General features: G+C 40.2%; 1 protein-coding gene across 7 annotated transcripts in view; it reads right to left on the bottom strand.

Moving 5' to 3' along the window:
- The window catches only part of dgkh (diacylglycerol kinase, eta), an 82,062-nt gene that overhangs the window by 48,637 nt on the left and 14,469 nt on the right, over positions 1–18,956 (bottom strand). For 4 of the 7 annotated variants that reach the window (XM_006805951.3, XM_006805955.3, XM_006805953.2 and 1 more), the window contains 2 exons: positions 15,197–15,355; positions 9,287–9,367 (listed from right to left, as the gene is read on the bottom strand). In XM_006805951.3, coding sequence (XP_006806014.1) covers positions 9,287–9,367; positions 15,197–15,355 — 240 coding nt within the window. Of the gene's footprint in view, positions 1–6,756; positions 6,885–9,286; positions 9,368–15,196; positions 15,356–18,956 lie in introns of those variants that run through there. The other 3 variants (XM_006805954.3, XM_006805958.3, XM_006805956.3) reach the window with 2 other exon arrangements.

Here is an 18,956-nt window from a genome sequence, read left to right as displayed (position 1 = left end):
GACAATGGTGTTTCTTTTGAACTTTTGATTTGTACTGGCTAACTGGTGTATTTTTATTTATTTATTTGTTTGTTTTGTTTTTATTTTTTTCCTTTTCTTTCCTGTTTTCCTGTTTGGGGTCTTTTTTTGTTGTGTTTGGTTTCTGTTTTTTCTTTTTTTTTTTCTGTGCTTAAATGTTATTGTTTTTGAATCTTATGTCCTTTGTCTGGTGTGACGTTATATAACTTTGAACTTAAAATCTTATAAATAAACATTTAAATAAATAAATAAATAAAAAATTCCAATCCATTCTTCTTTAGCAGCATTTAAATAACCTTTATCAGATTTGATGGTTTTGTTACAGACTTTAAAAAAAAGTGTTTTGCTTTTCTTTCACAAATGTGGGATTAAATTGTGTTAAAATGTACAAACCAGTGATGTCATGTTTTGTGACGAGGACCCAGGCACAGAGAGAATTGATGAATTTAAGAATCTTATGATTTAATAAAGAAATTTGCAGACTTGCACAGAGATGGTAAAATTATGATGACTGATAACAGAGATGAAGACAACAGACAACGAGGACAGGGAGGAACAGGGGTTTAAATGTACCAAGGAGACAGTCAGAGGGAACTCAGGACAACTGGAGACATTTAAGGATGCAGGGACTGACAGAGACAGGGAAGAAGTCTCATCGTGACGAGTAAAGTTTATCTTGCCTGGCTGGGCAGCTCTATGGGTGCTCAGCACCCCCAAAGCTCTGATTCTAGAATCGCTCCTGAACACAAGTATGCTGACACAGAAAAAAAATGTTAAAATTGCATGAATCTCAAGTGAAACAAAGTGTAAAACACAGAGTTTCCATGAACCTTGTATCATAACATAAATTAAATAAAAGATAAACAGAATTACTTTGTATAAACTACAGAATGTACTACTGGGCAGCTCAATTAAAATCAATGGCTGCCTGGATTATTCATGATTCAGAAACGCAGTGGGTATCTATGGAAGAGTATTCATTACCAGGTATCTCCCTTCGGAGTCTCCCATTTCTCAACCCACAATCACAGAAAAAAATTAAAATAACTAACCCATGGGTCAAGCACACTGTAAAGATTTGGAACCAAGTGTTAAAAATGCTAAAAGGAAATTTGACCATGTCTCGAGCTGTTCCCATAAATGGAAATGTCGAGCTCCTTCCATCATTGTCAGATCGGAGTTTTGAGAGGTAGGCGGAGAAAGGATTGATTACAGTCAATCAGCTGTTTGAAAAGAATGCTCTTAAAAGTTTTGCCCAGCTAAGGGCCAAATATGCTTTATCTCCAGGGGACCATTATAGATATTTCCAGTTAAGGGACTAAATTACAAAGCATAAGAATTGGGACAATATTAAAAGAGAACCAATCGGGTTAGAAAACGATTTCATAAAACTGCTTGAAAAGACGGGTACAATGAAAAACCAAGTGTCTTTGATTTACCAGAAACTGCTGATTGACATGTCTGATAATACCTATCATATAAAACAACAATGGGAAATGGAACTTGGATGATGTCACATGTCTATACAATGGAACGGATAACAGCTCAACTACAACTAAAAGTGCCAACCTTCGAGAAAAAAGGGCTCCAATTATAAAATATCTTGACAGGACACTCAGGCCTTAACACTGTTACATCTGTGCAAAGGAATGTAAGTATTGGTATGTAAGTATATGTATATGTGTATGTACAGTGGGGCAAAAAAGTATTTAGTCAGCCACCGGTTGTGCAAGTTCCCCCACTTAAAATGATGACAGAGGTCAGTAATTTGCACCAGAGGTACACTTCAACTGTGAGAGACAGAATGTGAAAAAAAAATCCATGAATTCACATGGTAGGATTTGTAAAGAATTTATTCGTAAATCAGGGTGGAAAATAAGTATTTGGTCACCTCAAACAAGGAAAATCCCTGGCTCTCACAGACCTGTAACGTCTTCTGTAAGAAGCTTTTCTGTCCCCCACTCGTTACCTGTATGAATGGCACCTGTTTGACCTCATCATCTGTATAAAAGACACCTGTCCACAGCCTCAACCAGTCAGACTCCAAACGCCGCCATGGCCAAGACCAAAGAGCTTTCGAAGGACACCAGGAAAAGAATTGTAGACCTGCACCAGACTGGGAAGAGTGAATCTACAATAGGCAAGCAGCTTGGTGTGAAAAAATCATCAATCAATCATCAGAAAATGGAAGACATACAAGACCACTGATAATCTCCCTCGATCTGGGGCTCCACGCAAGATCTCATCCCGTGGGGTCAAAATGATCATGAGAACAGTGAGCAAAGATCCCAGAACCACACGGGGGGACCTGGTGAATGACCTGCAGAGAGCTGGGACCAAAGTAACACACTACAACGGCAGGGAATCAAATCCCGCAGTGCCAGACGTGTTCCGCTGCTGAAGCCAGTGCATGTCCAGGCCCGTCTGAAGTTTGCCAGAGAGCACATGGATGATACAGCAGAGGATTGGGAGAATGTCATGTGGTCAGATGAAACCAAAGTAGAACTTTTTGGTATAAACTCAACTCGTCGTGTTTGGAGGAAGAAGAATACTGAGTTGCATCCCAAGAACACCATACCTACTGTGAAGCATGGGGTGGAAACATCATGCTATGGGGCTGTTTTTCTGCCAAGGGGACAGGACGACTGATCCGTGTTAAGGACAGAATGAATGGGGCCAAGTATCGTGAGATTTTGAGCCAAAACCTCCTTCCATCAGTGAGAACTTTGAAGATGAAACGAGGCTGGGTCTTCCAACATGACAATGATCCAAAACGCACTGCCCGGGCAACAAAGGAGTGGCTCCGTAAGAAGCATTTGAAAGTCCTGGAGTGGCCTAGCCAGTCTCCAGACCTCGACCCCATACAAAATCTGTGGCGGGAGTTGAAAGTCCGTGTTGCTCGGCGACAGCCCCAAAACATCACTGCTCTTGAGAAGATCTGCATGGAGGAATGGGCCAAAATACCAGCTACTGTGTGTGCAAACCTGGTAAAGACCTATAGTAAACGTTTGACCTCTGTTATTGCCAACAAAGGTTATGTTACAAAGTATTGAGTTGTATTTTTGTTATTGACCAAATACTTATTTTCCACCCTGATTTACGAATAAATTCTTTACAAATCCTACCATGTGAATTCATGGATTTTTTTTTTTTTGATTTTTTTTTCACATTCTGTCTCTCACAGTTGAAGTGTACCTCTGGTGCAAATTACTGACCTCTGTCATCATTTTAAGTGGGGGAACTTGCACAACCGGTGGCTGACTAAATACTTTTTTGCCCCACTGTATATGTATATGTGTATGTATGTTTTTCCTTTTAAATTAAGTTTTTGAATAATCCTTACTATTATATACTGCAGATTTGGTCTCAGGTTATGTTGTTGCTGTAAATTGCCTTGTTACTTTTGGCAATAAAAGTAAAACAAAAAAAAAAAAAGAAAATAATTACTTTGTATTGCTTGAGATGGCTTACAATCAATTTTAAGTGGTGCCTATGGAAGATTTATGATGAATTTGTATTAGCTCTGAATGTTTCCATGCCAGGCTCCTTAAGTCTGAACTCTAATACCCCCGCTATCAATCAGTCTGGAATGGAAAACATGATCCTGAAATTCTAAATTTAATGGTAGTAGTATTCACAATAACCCAAGTTCTACGTCTTTCATCAACAAACAAATTTGAAAACAGACAAACTTAGACATGAACTGCATTTAATAGCGCCTTTTTTGTAAATAGTAAAATATGACTTGCTGCTGCATGTTATTTTGTGGGTTTTTTTGTTTATTTTAAAAAATAATTCAGAAATGTGCATTTTAACCCAACTCGGATAGTTCATAGCCTTTACCTTCTGTTTCCTAATAAGCCTTCTTTCTGTTTATAGCTTTTAGCTCTGACAGATGTTCTTCTGTGGGAATCCTTCTGGCGAGAACACTGCCCAACAGTTCTGCTAAATGCTCAACTGAAGCATAATATTTTTCACACTGAATGTGGTTATTGTCAAGTTAACAAAGTTATGTGTTGCCAAGCCGACTGGAACACTAGCAGATGTTTATTTTAACAGAATAAATTCTAGCAATTCACAAATTATGTAAAAGCTATTGAAAGAAAGTTCATTCAAAGATGTTAAAATCAGGTTATTTCCTTTATTATTTTTATTAAGGGAAGAACACCTGAACTGGATAAGTGGAATGGAATGGATGGATGGATTTTTATTAAGGTTAGCATGTTCCATCTAAAACACTTTAAAAGATACAACTTATAGACATTTTATAGATTCAACAATTGGTAAAGCAAAAAAAATAACTGAAAGCTGCAGTCCTAATTAATAAAAGTGTGGAGTAAAAGCTCCCTGACTCTCATCAGTCAGCTTAATCACTCATGTAATCAATCTGTCTCTGGACCTTGAATCAATATCTGTTTTTTTGGAGGGGGGGTTGCTGAGAACTGAACAACATGTTCTGAAAAATGAAGCCATGATGAAAAATCGTACCAGCTCTGTCAAACATGCTTATCTGCATTCATGTGTTTTTGCGTGTGTTGAATACTGTCCTCTCCTTGCCCTCACCCAGTAATAAAGTTAATGACATTAGCATTCTTCCTCTCCTCTTAAGTGGAGAAAACACCCAAATTACTGAAAGCATTTGGTGTGTATTCCCATGCTTGCTTGTTTGTTTGCAGTGCATGTTTAACTGAATCAGTCGTCCATTTATAAATTATTCTGCATGTTCAACAAGAGAAAATCTCTTCTCTCTTCTCTCTCCCCACTGCACTCTGACTCTATAACGTTTGTCTTGGAAGCTCAATCAACAGTATATCGTATGCTTTTAAGCACTATACATCTTCGTTACCCCCCAGGAGCTGAAACAAATAGCATGAGTATGGGTGTCCATTTGTGCCCTGGAGTGTGCACTCAGATGCACATGGGAAAATTGATCTCTTTGGTCTTAGATCATCTTCTATCTGTTCTATCTGCTGGTACTATATCCATGTGTGTGTATGTGTATTTGTGTGTGTATCTGTGTCTTTCAGATAGTGATAAGATTTGTTGCCAGGGGAAACGGGAATGGCTGTTTCCAAAAATGGTTCCTGGCATCCCTCTGACTAACTGGTCATCATGTGACAAAAAGAAGTGGCTCTATAAAGGGAACCTGGATGATTCACTGTTTAAAATAATCCTCATTTATCTTATAATGGGCCTTGTAACATTTTCTGCCTAAAACATGGAACTCTCATCTCTACTTACTTTGACTGGCTATTCCTGTTAAACAAAATATTGCAAAACACATACAACAACCTCATTGTTTAAAATTGTGTCAGCATTTTCAATATGTGTTTTTTCAATTGTGTCTGCATCTTTAATATGAGCATCCAGCCTATACCTCATAGCAGATAATTATATTTTGGGATAGGAAATGGGGCGTTTCCTGTACCAGGCTGTAACAAGCTTGTTAATACTCTAATGTTAACATTTTAACATGGAAGTCTGTGGGGACTGACTTGCTTTTTGTAGCCAGCCTCAAGTGACCACTCCATAAACTGGAGTTTATAAAATCTTGGTGTTGGTCTCTTTTTCAGCCCAAGAGGCTGCTACTTGTGATATCCTCTCTCTATGGCCAGGAGTAGAAAACATTTCCTAAATGAAGTGTTTAAAGAACTCGGAGCTACTGGCTCATAAATATGACTTGTACATACACAGACCTCATTATTTGAAACTTTGGCCAAGTTTAGTATAAGCATCCGTCATTGTAACAGCGTATACATGAGAGTAAATAATACAAAATATAAGAAGTCTATAAGTTGCAAATGATTTCTCTAGGTATGAACTTTAGCTTCCAACACAATTGCATTTTACTGCAGTTACAGCCTTATAGGGCAAAATCGTTCCGCTTCTACCATCCACTCTGCACCAGGAAACTGATTTTAGTAAGCTATTTTCATTTGGTAGAGAGGTAATCAGCAACAATGACCCAATAATCCTGAACACAAGTCACGCTTTAGACACTTTCATACACAACGCAGTAGAAAATCAGGCTGCTCACTCCCTACAACACACGCACAGACCAATGCATAAACTGATTAAATTCACATTCTGCAAACACCCAAAATTAAGCTAATGTGAATTTCCTAAAGATTCCTCGTATGGATTCAAAGGAAACATTAAAAAGAGAGCCGAGCAAATAAGCACGAGTAAGTCCGCGTGAGAGGCGGCTGTTCCTGCGGAGGATGGAACGAGTTTGTGGGTTCGGGTTGGGTTGAGCCTTTTCTCACGTGGACTTCAAGGTGCTCCCTGTCTGCGCGACAACGACAGCCTCATTATACATTCACACAAGCACATATTTACCACAAAGACCTAAACATATATACACACAAGTGTATTCCAACATATACACTTGTACAACTCTGTGTTAGAGCATAACCACTCATACATTCTTGATTTTTTTTTCATCCTTTTTTATTCCTATACCCTTCGTGCATTAATCTTTTCATTCAAATAGGGCAATTTGTAAAAAACAGCTGAAGAATTTATAAGAATGCAAGTGAAAAATATTCCTTTTTCTCATTTTTTTGTGACCATAACATTTTTCTTTATGTTGCTGGTAGGTTTCTAAGAGATCCGCTCAGCTAAAATACAACCATGCACATTAGGCACACCGAGGAGTCATGTGCAGAGCGCCTACATGAACATGCACGATGAAGCAAATCAATTATGTTTCAAGCCTTTCAACCAATTAGCACCAACCTGCACAGAAGGCGTCAGCAACATCATTCATCCTCAGGGGACCAACTGACAGACAGAAAACAACAAGAGCCCACACAGACAGACAGACGGACACAGAGACTGCACAGTCAGAGTCCTGCAGTGCGTCCTCTGCAGCACCGCACTCTCTTTCTCTCTCTAAGTCGTGCTTGCACAACCTGTCTGATGAATCCTGGTCTCCCCCTGTTGGTGTGTGTGACTGTGTCTGGGTTGACACACGTAACCACAAGTCAAGAGTGTTACGGCTTCAGGTGAACTACCTTTAGGTTTTTCTTTCACTGCCCCTCTACTGTGGTCCACCTTATTTTCATTTCTTCTCCGTTCTTGCGCTCCCTTCCGTCTTCCTCCTCCTCTCAGCGCTCGCTCTTGCCTCAATCTCTCTCTCGCTGCCCTTTTTTCCCCCTCTTTTCCCCTGGGAGAATGTGTGCAGATGCAGTCAGCAGTGGTGTGACATCACTCCAGGATTTCCTTCTGCCTTTCCATCTTGAGTCAGTCATCCTCAATCAATAATAAGTGTAAAGCATTTTTTATTTATTTTTTTGTCAGGACCTTCTTTCCCCTCTTTCTTCACATCTCCACAGTATTTAGTACTTTTTATATTTTTATCTCCCCTCTCTCCTTCCTTCCTTCCTCTTCTCTTTCTGCCTCCTTGCACTCACCTTCTTAATAGGATGCTGATGCTCATAAGGCAGCGTTTCACATCCTATCACAACAGCACACATATAATCTTATTTATGAATATGGCAGGGGTTTAAGCTTTGCCAGCCAGCCGATGAAGCGTTTCAAGCCGATGCTAAAAATAGCTCTGTATTCTCCTCCGGGCACCATTCTCCTGCCTACCCCCTCCTCCTCTGTGTTTCTTATTATAGCAACAACCGAGGAGAGAAGAGACATTTATAGAAAGGACACAAGCTCTTTTATTTTCTGTTTTTATCCTTGCTGCTTGTAATACTCTCATTCACACACACTCACACTCACAGCTTCTCGTTCTTTTCAGCCGTCCATTCACAACCACATCACCTGTTTGGATGTGCCGTTTTGAGAGGCATTTGACAAAAACACAAGGAGCAATGCTAATTAGCAATCTATGCTAATGTTTTCTATTTATAACTAAGACTGACCTTTTCAGGTGTAAAGCTTGTCAGGTGAATCACTTCCCTTAAAGGGCATATCCCATGTTTTGTTAACCCTGATAGCTTTCCAGCTAAATACACAAAGACTGTTAGTCTAGGTTAAGAAACAATCATCTTCTTATTAATAATTCAGACAATCCGTACATATGCATCCATCTGTGCTCTTCTCCTGTTTCGACAACCATTTACAAATTCTTCACAAAATCTTGCTGGTGTGATGTCATGGAGCACAATTTAACTTGCCAACATTTACGTTTCAAAACTATGAGATTTGCAAAGTAAAGGAGTTTGGAGAAGTATGGAGACTGGATTGCAACATCCTTTCTTTCACTGTTTTCCGTGATGTTTAAACTGATTCTGGCGATACTATTACACTATGTTTCAGTGTTTTTCAGTGTTGCATCAGTGGGAGATGGAAAGTCCCTGAGAGATGGTCTTAAAATAAAGGAGAGAAACGTTTGTTGGCAGGTATGCAGTGTAAAAACAGTCGTAGTTTGATGTCATTTGGAGGAGCAATTCTCATATTTTGGCTAAAAGTTGTTCTCTATTACCAAAGATTTTCCAACAGTCACTGCTGCCAGCTCCATTTTTTGAACTTTGAAAACATTTATTGACATTAAAACATTTCCAAACTTCTTAAATCTGAGATAAAGATTCTCAACTAAGTGCCAAACCCTACTAACCCTAAACTACCTCATTTAACATTAATTGTAAAATCAAGTCTTAGGCCACAAACAGGTCTTTAAAGGGGTGTGAAAAAAGCTTAGATTTTCTCCTTTTTTCATCACTATATTTTGCAAAATGTTTCTCAAAAAATTCCTGGATGTGTTTTTTTTATTATTTTGTTTTGTTTTTAGTTTTTTTGTTAGAAAAGACTTCAGTCATTTTTCTCATGTTACTTAGATGAGCAGATCTCTTTATTCTATACATCCATCAACACATATAACCACACTCCAAACATAGACTGTACATAAAAGATGCAAGCAATGTGCCAATATTGTTTACTTAGCACAGTCCTGTAGTGAACCCTTTGCCTTCATCTAGGTGTTCTGAAAGCTGATGTGATGAATGACTGATGGATTTGAACAAGGGGTGCCGCATGCTCATAGGTTGGTGATATGTGTGTCCCATGATAAATCACCCTTCTCTTTCACTATAACAGGCACCATCATTTACAAAATGAATATCTTATTCAATAAGATGTGAACTTAGTAGCTTTCATCATAAACCACGGGACATGAGGACAGTTTTTTCAAAGATCTTGCTACTGCTGGAATTCTTTTTGCAACCAGGGGAGTCGCCTCCTACTGGTCATTACCAAAAATGTAGGTGTGTATATTGAGTTTGTATGTGCACATGTGTTGTCGATCAACACTTACTGTGAAGCTGTTGTTGACATTCTTAGTGCTGGACTCTGCAACACTGGCATCCGACAGATCCACCTCATCAAAGATAAGAGACTGCAGAGAAGAGACGGTGTGGTGGTGGTGGAGGAGAGGAAGATCCAAAAAGCAGGACAGAGAGATAAAGGGCACAGAAGAGAACACGAGAGTGAGTCTCTGGAAATGCACAAGGCCGAACGTAGCCTATTGTTACTTGTATACTACATCATGAAGACAGCGGTGACTGGCTGTGAGGTAAATGTTGTTTCATGGCCACACCAAAGCAGTCCTAAAATGAATTAGTTAAACCTTCTAGTGTAAAATGGAAGCAACTGTAAAAGTCATGGAAAACATAAAAGGACAAACTTGCTTTCTAACACTGAAACTTCCAAAATACTTCAAAGCTGAGAAAAGCGGATGGATTTACTATTGAATTCAGTTTTAAATGTAAATGTGACGCTCAGGGAATTTAAGAAGGAGGAAAAAACAGATGTGCCACCCATCAGCTCTGGTGTCCTACATGACACGTGTGGGTCATTATGACATGACTAAATAAACATCCTAGACCATTTGGTGAGCTGTTTTTATAACAGGCATTTAGGAATTGACATCCTGGGAGATACCGCCTTTAACACCCACCTAAATACTTTGGCCAGCCAACCTAAATGCTTTCCACTCAAGAAAAGCTGTTTCTTATATTCTTACATTGAAATGACACTAAATTTAATTCAATTAAATTCAGTTTTATTTATATAGTGCCAAATCACAACAACAGTTGCCTCAAGACACCTAGTATTGTGAGGTAAAGACCCTACATCGTCAGCTATCACCTAAAAAGTATTTTCATTTCCAACAATGATTGGGAGCATGTAAAATACCTTACTGATTTTTATTTCCCTTGAAACTCTGCACAGCATGCAGGTCTGTTGATAATGTGTGATTACATCAAACACCAAACAGCAGAGCAGTTTGGAGGCAATTTTGAAACCAATTTTTAAATTGTTCGTCCTCGTTTATCTGCAATCATCCGTTTTCCAGCATGATAATCAGGTTGAACTGAGATTTCCTTATGCTTCATTGATGTATACTTCACTGATAAGTATCACAATTGTCAGAGATGAGTGTAACATTGGAGATTCAAGCTTAGGAACCTGACTGGAAATATGCTCATCCTAACCGTGCAGTTCCATTGCACTTAAAAACAAATGTATTAAATTACAGTTTGTGCCTATTAGAGCAAAATCTGTCTTTCTCTGATACAATTCTCTTCCCTAAACTAGTCAACCTAATCTAGAATGGACTGGTTGATTAATTGGATGATAGTTTCTCATTCAGCTAACTAATTCTCATTTACCAAACTACTAACACGGTGAAGTGCACTACATTAATAGCCTTTCAGGAGTGATCCATTACTTTTGGTGGACCAAAAGACACTCTTCTGTTTTCAAAACTGAGGACTCTTCAAATCTGAAGATAACATTTGCAGCTTACATTTACCAAACATTTACTCAGTTTGCTCTATACTAACTGGAAGAATGACAAAGATGTAAAATGGCTTTATTTAGTTACTAGAAGAAAAGTTTGGATCAGTTCACACACTTCAACTACTAGCAAGGCGTGGTATCTACTGTAAAAGCATTAAGCTAACTTTTGAGTGTTAGGATATTTGACCAACATTCCTGTTTATTGCATTTAGCTTGTCTACTTCTGGTATATTTTTTTTTGTTTAAAATAATTTAAAATGACCTATATAGCATAATCTGGATTTTTCTTTTTCACATTTAGAACAAGAAAGTCACTGGTATAGTGTGCACCACATACTGGTTTAAACAGTAATTAGTCTACAGATGTGATACAGATGTTTCCAGTAAACTAAAATGTTATTAAGGTGGACTTTTTAGTTATTGTGTAGATTTTTATAAATTTATTTTATTGCATTTTATTACAGTGAGCGATTCTGAACAGGGAAAAAGCTTATGGTCAAACAATAAGCCTAATTTTTCTGGGACCCATAAAGTTAACTCAGTTTCTTTTCATGTCCCTGGAAACACATCACCACAACACAGATACAGTATGAGGCTATCAACAGGCTTTCCCTCTTGTGTTTTCCTTTCTCCACCTAAATGAAAATAGTATGAATGACATGATGGTTGATGTTAATGTGCTTTATTGAATTTCTGTGTGGTGGCTGGAGCCAGACGGAGAGGAGAGCCAGAGTCTGCAAACAGGAACATGATATCCTAACAGAGCTGTGATGTGTAAGGCATGCAGCTGAGCTCTTAAAGAGCCACAGGCCAAAAACCAATGGCGTCAAAGGAATGCCCTCTGACTGTGTGTGTGTGTGTGTGTGTGTGTGTGTGTGTGTGTGTGTGTGTGTGTGTGTGTGTGTGTGTGTGTGTGTGTGGGAGGAGTGACTTGCTGCAGCTGTCAGAGGGAATGCCCAGCTAACAACACTCCACGGGCCTGGCTGGAGAGGGCTACTAGCCAAGGCTTACTGTGTGGGTGTGTGTGACAGCATTTACACATATGCCTACAAATGCATGCGACCTAAGTGTGAATGGCATGCCAACACAAATACTGTCCCCCTGTCACAGCACTCTGTGCTGCTCTCCCTTTACATCACGTGTGTGTACCGAATGTTTGTGTGTGCGTGTTTTGTTGACATACTCTTTCTCCCTCTCTCACATTCACCACACCATCCCAATACACATGCTAACACACACAAACGCAACTTTGTGTACCTAACTGTCTTGAGGTAAGCTGTAATGAAAGCCGACAGTGAATGGTGGACAAAGGCGAGCATCCTCTGTTACCCATAGATCCAGAGCTTTGCTCAGTGGAAGCATCTCAGCAGCCTCAACAAGCCTCCAATCCCTGTACCCTGTCCTTCTCACAGCAGGTCATGTAATGACTTACAGATTGTTTCATAACTGATTGTTTAATCTAGCACGCAATCCAGAAATCTACCTATGACTCACTTAACTTTTAACTCTGATGTTTTCAGTCTTCAAATCAGGACTATGAGTCCAAACCAAAAACAAATGACTGTTGTATTTTGTCTCTCTTTGTGCTCATTCCGGATCTTTAATGTAATTGTGTTTTTGTCACTTTTTGGGATAATTTTGTTTGTAATTGGTATTTTTTTCCACCTGTCTTGCTGATCATCCTGTGTATGAGTTCACTTCATACAGAGGCTCCGGTGTCCTCTAGGGTGCATTAAATAAGCCATCCAAGGAGAGGAGCATAGCTTGTTTGACAAAATGTGATGCTGAGATGTGGCCTTACGGATGGATCAATGAGGAGGCCAGGCTTCTTAAGCACAGGGCAGCACAGCCAGCCAGGCAACCTTGGAAACACCAGAGTGTAGTGATGGACATGTAGGGGACAATGAGCACTTATTTATAGATAAGAACATCTTGTCTGGCTGTGACACAAAGAACATGCTTACTTTAACATTTTGGATTATTGAATGGAACCTGTTATGCTTATTTCCAACCCAATATTCCGAACTGCATTCATGGGTAGAGTCAGTGTGTCTGTGCATAGCTTATTTAGCAAGTCACAAATGCACAACAGTGGCAGAAGAGATCAAAAGTTTCACAGCTTTAGTACTGTTTACCTTCACTGGCAACATCTTAGATTATTACTTGGGTTTAGCTGGGGTTGCTCTGACTTTCCAAGTTGGAAATCAAAGTTGAGGGAGCATTCCAGAAAAAAATTCCAACTGGGAACTCAGAAATTCTGACTTCTGACTTAATCTGGAACACACTATTAAACAACAGATGGGTGGGGCATATGTGCACTTAATATGTGCCATATTAAGGAAATCCCATAGACAGCATATAAAAAAACAAAAGTAGCTACTGAGTCATGAGCTGTTGGCTTTGGATTCTGCGTTTAAAACTTCAATGTTAAGTGTACTACCATCATATTTTTAGTGCCAAAAGTGACCAAATTTAGTCCAGAGGGTGGATTTATCAGCAAATGTACAGTTGGTTAGCACGTTGCATTTACAAGTGGTAGGGGTGCAACGTTCAAACAAGTTCAATAAAAGCACGAGTCCATGTCAGCATCTCATAGTGGTGGAGGTGACGTTGAAAAGACAAATATCAGCTGCAGCTACCTGTGTGAGCACACCTGTGATTTAAAGCAACTCTGCCAGTTCAGAATTTTAACATGGCAGTCTATTGGGGATTGACTCACTTTGGAGCCACCGCCGCAGGAACTGACATAATACAGAGTCAAAAAAGAGAAAGTGAAATGGAGCATCAAAGCATCCTGAAAACATGAGCTTTTGGCTCATATGATGATGTCATTATAAATCATGGTTAATATAATAACAACAAACCTAATATGGAAATTATACTCTTTTAAGAGCTGTTTTTACCATTATGTTTTTTGTCCTTTTTTTTTTAAATGAGGCTTCAGTTGCTCATGCTTATGCTTCTATCTCTTGGATTATCTATGATGGATCCAGATGCCTTGTCCTCCTGGGTACTTGTCTGGTATCCTTAGCTGTCTTCTCTTGGGTTCGTGCAGACCACAAGCAGGACAGGGAGAAGAGCAGGGGTCCAGGTGACACTCAGCTCATTGTGGGAGTGGCTGGTAAACAATGTTGCTGTTTTCTGATTAGCTGTGCTCATACACTTTCTTTAGAGTTGATTTTCCTTCCTCATCCTTGCTTGAATACACAAAGCCTGGATTTATGAGGCCTTCTTGCCTCAGGAGTGTTCTTCCAGACATTCCAGATGCTTTGCCGTGTTTCCCCTTGGTGAGTGGAGTTTACAAGCATAATGTGTCAAACCTTCAGTTCCTATGCTCTCCAAATCAGGCCGTTTCAGACTACCACCTCGTGGAGCATGGCTCTATTTAAGTCTTTGACTACAAAAAACTTCATGTTAAATAATTGACTACTATTCAAGAATTTAGATTTCTTATTACCTACTGAAACCAGGCAGTATGACTTAGACACACTCCCATCAATAAATAATTCTGGAATTTTATTTTTTCCTCTACTATGAAGTTGTCCAGATTGGTTATAGTTGATGATTTTAACATGAATGGCGAATCACTCTGACCTCTTCGCTAGAAGTTTTGTCAGTATTGTTGATCCTTTTAAACTCGGCATGCATTTGGCTTGACACATAGCCAAAGTCCTGTGATCAGGACCTGCTGGCTGTGCATCACACGAGGCTGAGAACTAAAGATGACAGGGCTTTGGGAGAAGTGTATTCTAGACTCTGGATCTTCTGATGTTGAACTCTTTGGATTTGATCTTCTCTTAAAAAGCAGTTAAATCTGAGCTGAATTTTTTGCTGGCATGTTTTTAGTATTTGGGTTGTGAAACATTTTGTGAAAAGTGTTCAAAGGTGCTGTATGAATAAATGTCAACTTGACTCAGGAAATAACGAAATCCATAACAGGTCACCTTTAAGTTTAACTTATTTTCCTTCTTCCAGCACAGCCATCAAGACACTCAAGGCATGACAAATAACACACACTTTAAAGCAATGAAAGCCACACTCCTCACTGACAATAACTTATATATAGCCCTAGTTAGGGCTATAACTAACTTTAATTAACAGGCTAAACTAGGCGTGGCTTTACAGTCTCTGCCCAACCTCAGATTATATAAAGCACATTCATGTCATATAGTAGTGAGTTCTTGCAACCTCCTTTGCTGCATTGTTGATGGGAAGAATTTTTTTCATATTTTATCCATAAAATATCCCACCCAAATCATTATTTTGTGTCAGCAAAAATTTAAAGTGACTCAAGAAAAAATAATAGAGGATATTCAATCCATCTTGAGCCTTTAAAGCAATATGGCATGAATGCAGCACTGTTTTATACTGGTAAGTGGTTAAGCTGTCCTGGTGGTCTGGCCCCTGGCTGTGCTGTGCTGACCCGAATTCTCACTAGGCCTTCCTCAGATCCGCTGGCACCCAGGGGTGGGGGGGAGCGTCGTGCGCCCGTCCAGCACACGGACAGAACTCGCCAGCACACGCGACTCCTGGACACTCTGCGTAGCGCCCGCTCCTGCCAGTGTGCCAAGGCACTGCCAGACTAGTGCGAGTGCAGACAAACGCATACACACAGAGGTGCACATACACACACAAGTTCCAGACCGAGGAGGTTAGATTAGAGGTAAATGGGAAACAAATGTCAACAAGAGTCAGAATATCAAAGGTTAAAAGGTTAAGATCTCCTTAAAATAAAATAAATGTTTAGAGGAAAATTAAACACATTAATGGAAAATTAATTGAAGTGCTTACAGGTAGAGAAATAACTGATCTAACAGAATTTGATAGGTCAAAAATGAGAGCAGGGATGTAAATAAAAGTAATAATTAAACACTGAATAACAGTATCATTCTCATACCGGTACATAAATATGAACAGCCGCTCGCTTAGCTTAGCCTAGCATAAAGACTGAGAACAGAGAGAAAGCAGCTATCCTGGCTCTGTCCAAAGGTAACAAAACACACCTCATAAAGCTCAGTAATTAACACAGTGTATCGCCAGGGTGGGACTCCTTGCTAAGCAACCACCAGAGGCTCCAGGATGTGACAAGTCCCATTCAGAACTGTGTCCAGAGGGCTTGATCAAGGAGATGATACATTGCACCTGATTTTAAACCGCCCTGCCTTCTGTATCATGTTAAAGTTTACTTGTTTTTAAAGCACTACATTACATGGGGCGATCGTGGCTCAAGAGTTGGCAGTTCGTCTTGTAATCGGAAGGTTGCCGGTTCGAGCCCCGGCTCCGACAGTCTCGGTTGTTGTGTCCTTGGGCAAGACACTTCACCCGTTGCCTGCTGGTGGTGGTCAGAGAGCCTGGTGGCGCCAGTGACCGGCAGCCTCGCCTCTGTCAGTGCGCCCCAGGGCAGCTGTGGCTCCAATGTAGCTTGCCATCACCAGTGTGAGTGGGTGGATGACTGAATGTAGTGTAAAGCGCTTTGGGGTCCTTAGGGACTAGTAAAGTGCTATACAAATACAGGCCATTTACATTTTCTCACTCACACACCTGTCTGGTATTCCAGCTCAAATTTTCTAACTATTCCAAAGTGTAGGACCAGAACATTAATTTGGCGATACCTTTTGGCTTTAATGCTCCAAGCCGCTGGTGCAGGCTGCAGGATGAGCTGATAGCAGCAATAAATACTGAAATCATTAAACTTAGAACCAGCCGTTTCAACCAGGCTTTTCATAGACCATGCTTTAAAGAAATGACTTTATGCTATTTTATGCTTTTGGTTTTTATAATTATTTGACTTTTCAGCCCATATTGCATCATTTAATTCAATAAATAAGACCTATTTATGTACATTTTAAATTATGATACTTTGTCTTTTCAATGTACTTTTACCACTATTAATTATTATATTACTGTTTTTAGCTCTTATTAATTATGACATACATACCCACATAGCAGACAGGTCTGGCCCAGATCTGGTGTCAAGCCGGGCCTGCTAGCTGACTTCTGGCATGGTAAGATATGGGCCAGGCCTGGCGTAAATGGCACTGTTTATGTGATGGCATGCCACATCTGGCCCAACTGTGGTTTGGTTTATGTGGCCCACGCTCATAGAAAACAGGTCTGGCCCTGATCCGGCATCAAGCTCGCACTTCTGACTGACTGGTGTCATGGTAGGGTGTATGTGAACCAGATGTGGGCCAGCTCTGGCAATGATGGCACTATTTATGTTTCTATTTTCCTATTTTAGTTAGAAGACCCAAATGCCATGCTGCAATACTACAGGCTGGGCCATTTATATGGATTCACCGTAATAAAATGGGAATGGTTGGTGATATTAAAGTCCTGTTTGTGGCACATTAGTATATGTGAGGGGGCAAACTCCTCAAGATGGGTGGTGACCATGGTGGCCATTTAGAAGTCGGCCATCTTGGATACAACTTTTCTTTTTTGACACATCAAACTTATTGGTAATGTCACAAGAAAAACAATGGTGTGCTTGGTTTCAACGTGAATTTATTCTTTCATGAGTTATTTACAAGTTTCTCTTTGTTCACAGCCATTGACATGTCGAAGAGGTTAAGTGAGGAGCGGATCGAAATTGTGTTGATATCTGGTGAATGCAGTAACCGGGTCATTGCAGCAGATTTCAATGCAAGACACCCTACGAGACCACCCGTCTCCCATGCTACAGTCAGCAAACTGCTTGCTAAGTTTCGTGAAACTGGTTCAGTGTTGGATTTGCCAAAATGTGGACGCAAGAAAACTGTCACTAATGAAGAAACATCAGTGGCTGTCCTAGCTTCATTCAGCAAGAGCCCACAGCGTAACCCTCGCCGCATGTCACTGGAGAGTGGCATTAGTCGACCATCCCTTCGGCGGATATTAGCTACTCACAAATGGCACCCTTACAAATTCCAGCTACTGCAGCATCTGTCACGGTACTGGGCCATGAGGCCCAGGGTTTAAGTTCTAATACATATTTTTGTATCCACATGTGTAGTTTAACGCATCTAGTTGTTTTCTAGTTTGCAGTTTAGTCCTTGGTTTCTTAGTCCCTTTTGTCATCTCTCCCTGGTCCGTGTGTCTACCTGTCATGTTTCATGTCTCTGGTTAGGTTAAGTTCATGTTCTATCTCCATGTCTATGTCTCTGTGTTTCCTGTTTTATTTTGAAAGAGTATGGTGCTTTTTGTTCATTGTAGTTAGTGTTACTCTCCCCTGTATTGTCATTATGTTTCCTTCTAGTCAGCTGTGTTCTCATGTGTCTCCACTTCCCCTGATCACCTCGTGTGTGTATTTAAGTCCTCACTCTTCCTTTGTTCGTTGCCGCGTCGTCTGTTCAACTTCCCCCATGTTACGGCAGGTTTCACGACTCTGTGCTGGTCATGTTGCTTACGTGTATACATTTCATAGTTCTTTGTTGTTCCAGCACAGAGTCCGGTTCATATTAGTCTCCCATATGCATCGTTGTCACCCCATCTTTGCTTTCCCTGCTGTCTGAGTTTAGTGTCAGTTCTTAGTTTCTCCCGATCTGACCCCCTTAGACTTTTATCTTTGGGGTCATCTGAAGGCAATTGTCTATGGTGTGAAGATACGAGATGTGCAGCACCTGAAACTACGGATACTGGATGCCTGTGCTGGCATTTCTCCTGCGGTGTTGCTATCAGTGTGTGAAGAGTGGGAGAAGAGGGTTGCATTGACAATCCAACACAATGAGCAGCACATTGAACACATTTTATAAGTGGTCAGAAACTTGTAAATAACTCATGAAAGAATAACGTTACGTATAAACCAAGCACACCATTGTTTTTCTTGTGACATTGCCAATAAGTTTGATGTGTCACATGGCCCTCTTCCTATTGAAAAAACAAAAGTTGTATCCAAGATGGCCGACTTCTAAATGGCCACCATGGTCACTACCCATCTTGAGGAGTTTGCCCCCTCACATATACTAATGTGCCACAAACAGGACTTTAATATCACCAACCATTCCCATGTTATTACGGTGTATCCATATAAATGGCCCACCCTGTATACTGCTATGGTAGCCAACATTTCAAATGCAGGTTTGACAGGTTTGTGAGTGAACACTTTATCCAAAACCTCGTGAGGGTTTACTCATGTTTACCACTGGGTGGCTGTAGCTCAGAAGGTAGAGCAGGTCACCTACTGATTAGAAGGTTAGTGGATC

Source organism: Neolamprologus brichardi, chromosome 16 (genome assembly GCF_056152115.1).
Source record: "Neolamprologus brichardi isolate AB-2024 chromosome 16, ASM5615211v1, whole genome shotgun sequence".
NCBI lineage: Eukaryota > Metazoa > Chordata > Actinopteri > Cichliformes > Cichlidae > Neolamprologus > Neolamprologus brichardi.
Note: the sequence above shows the minus strand (reverse complement) of the source record. Positions and strands in the feature narration are given on the sequence as shown.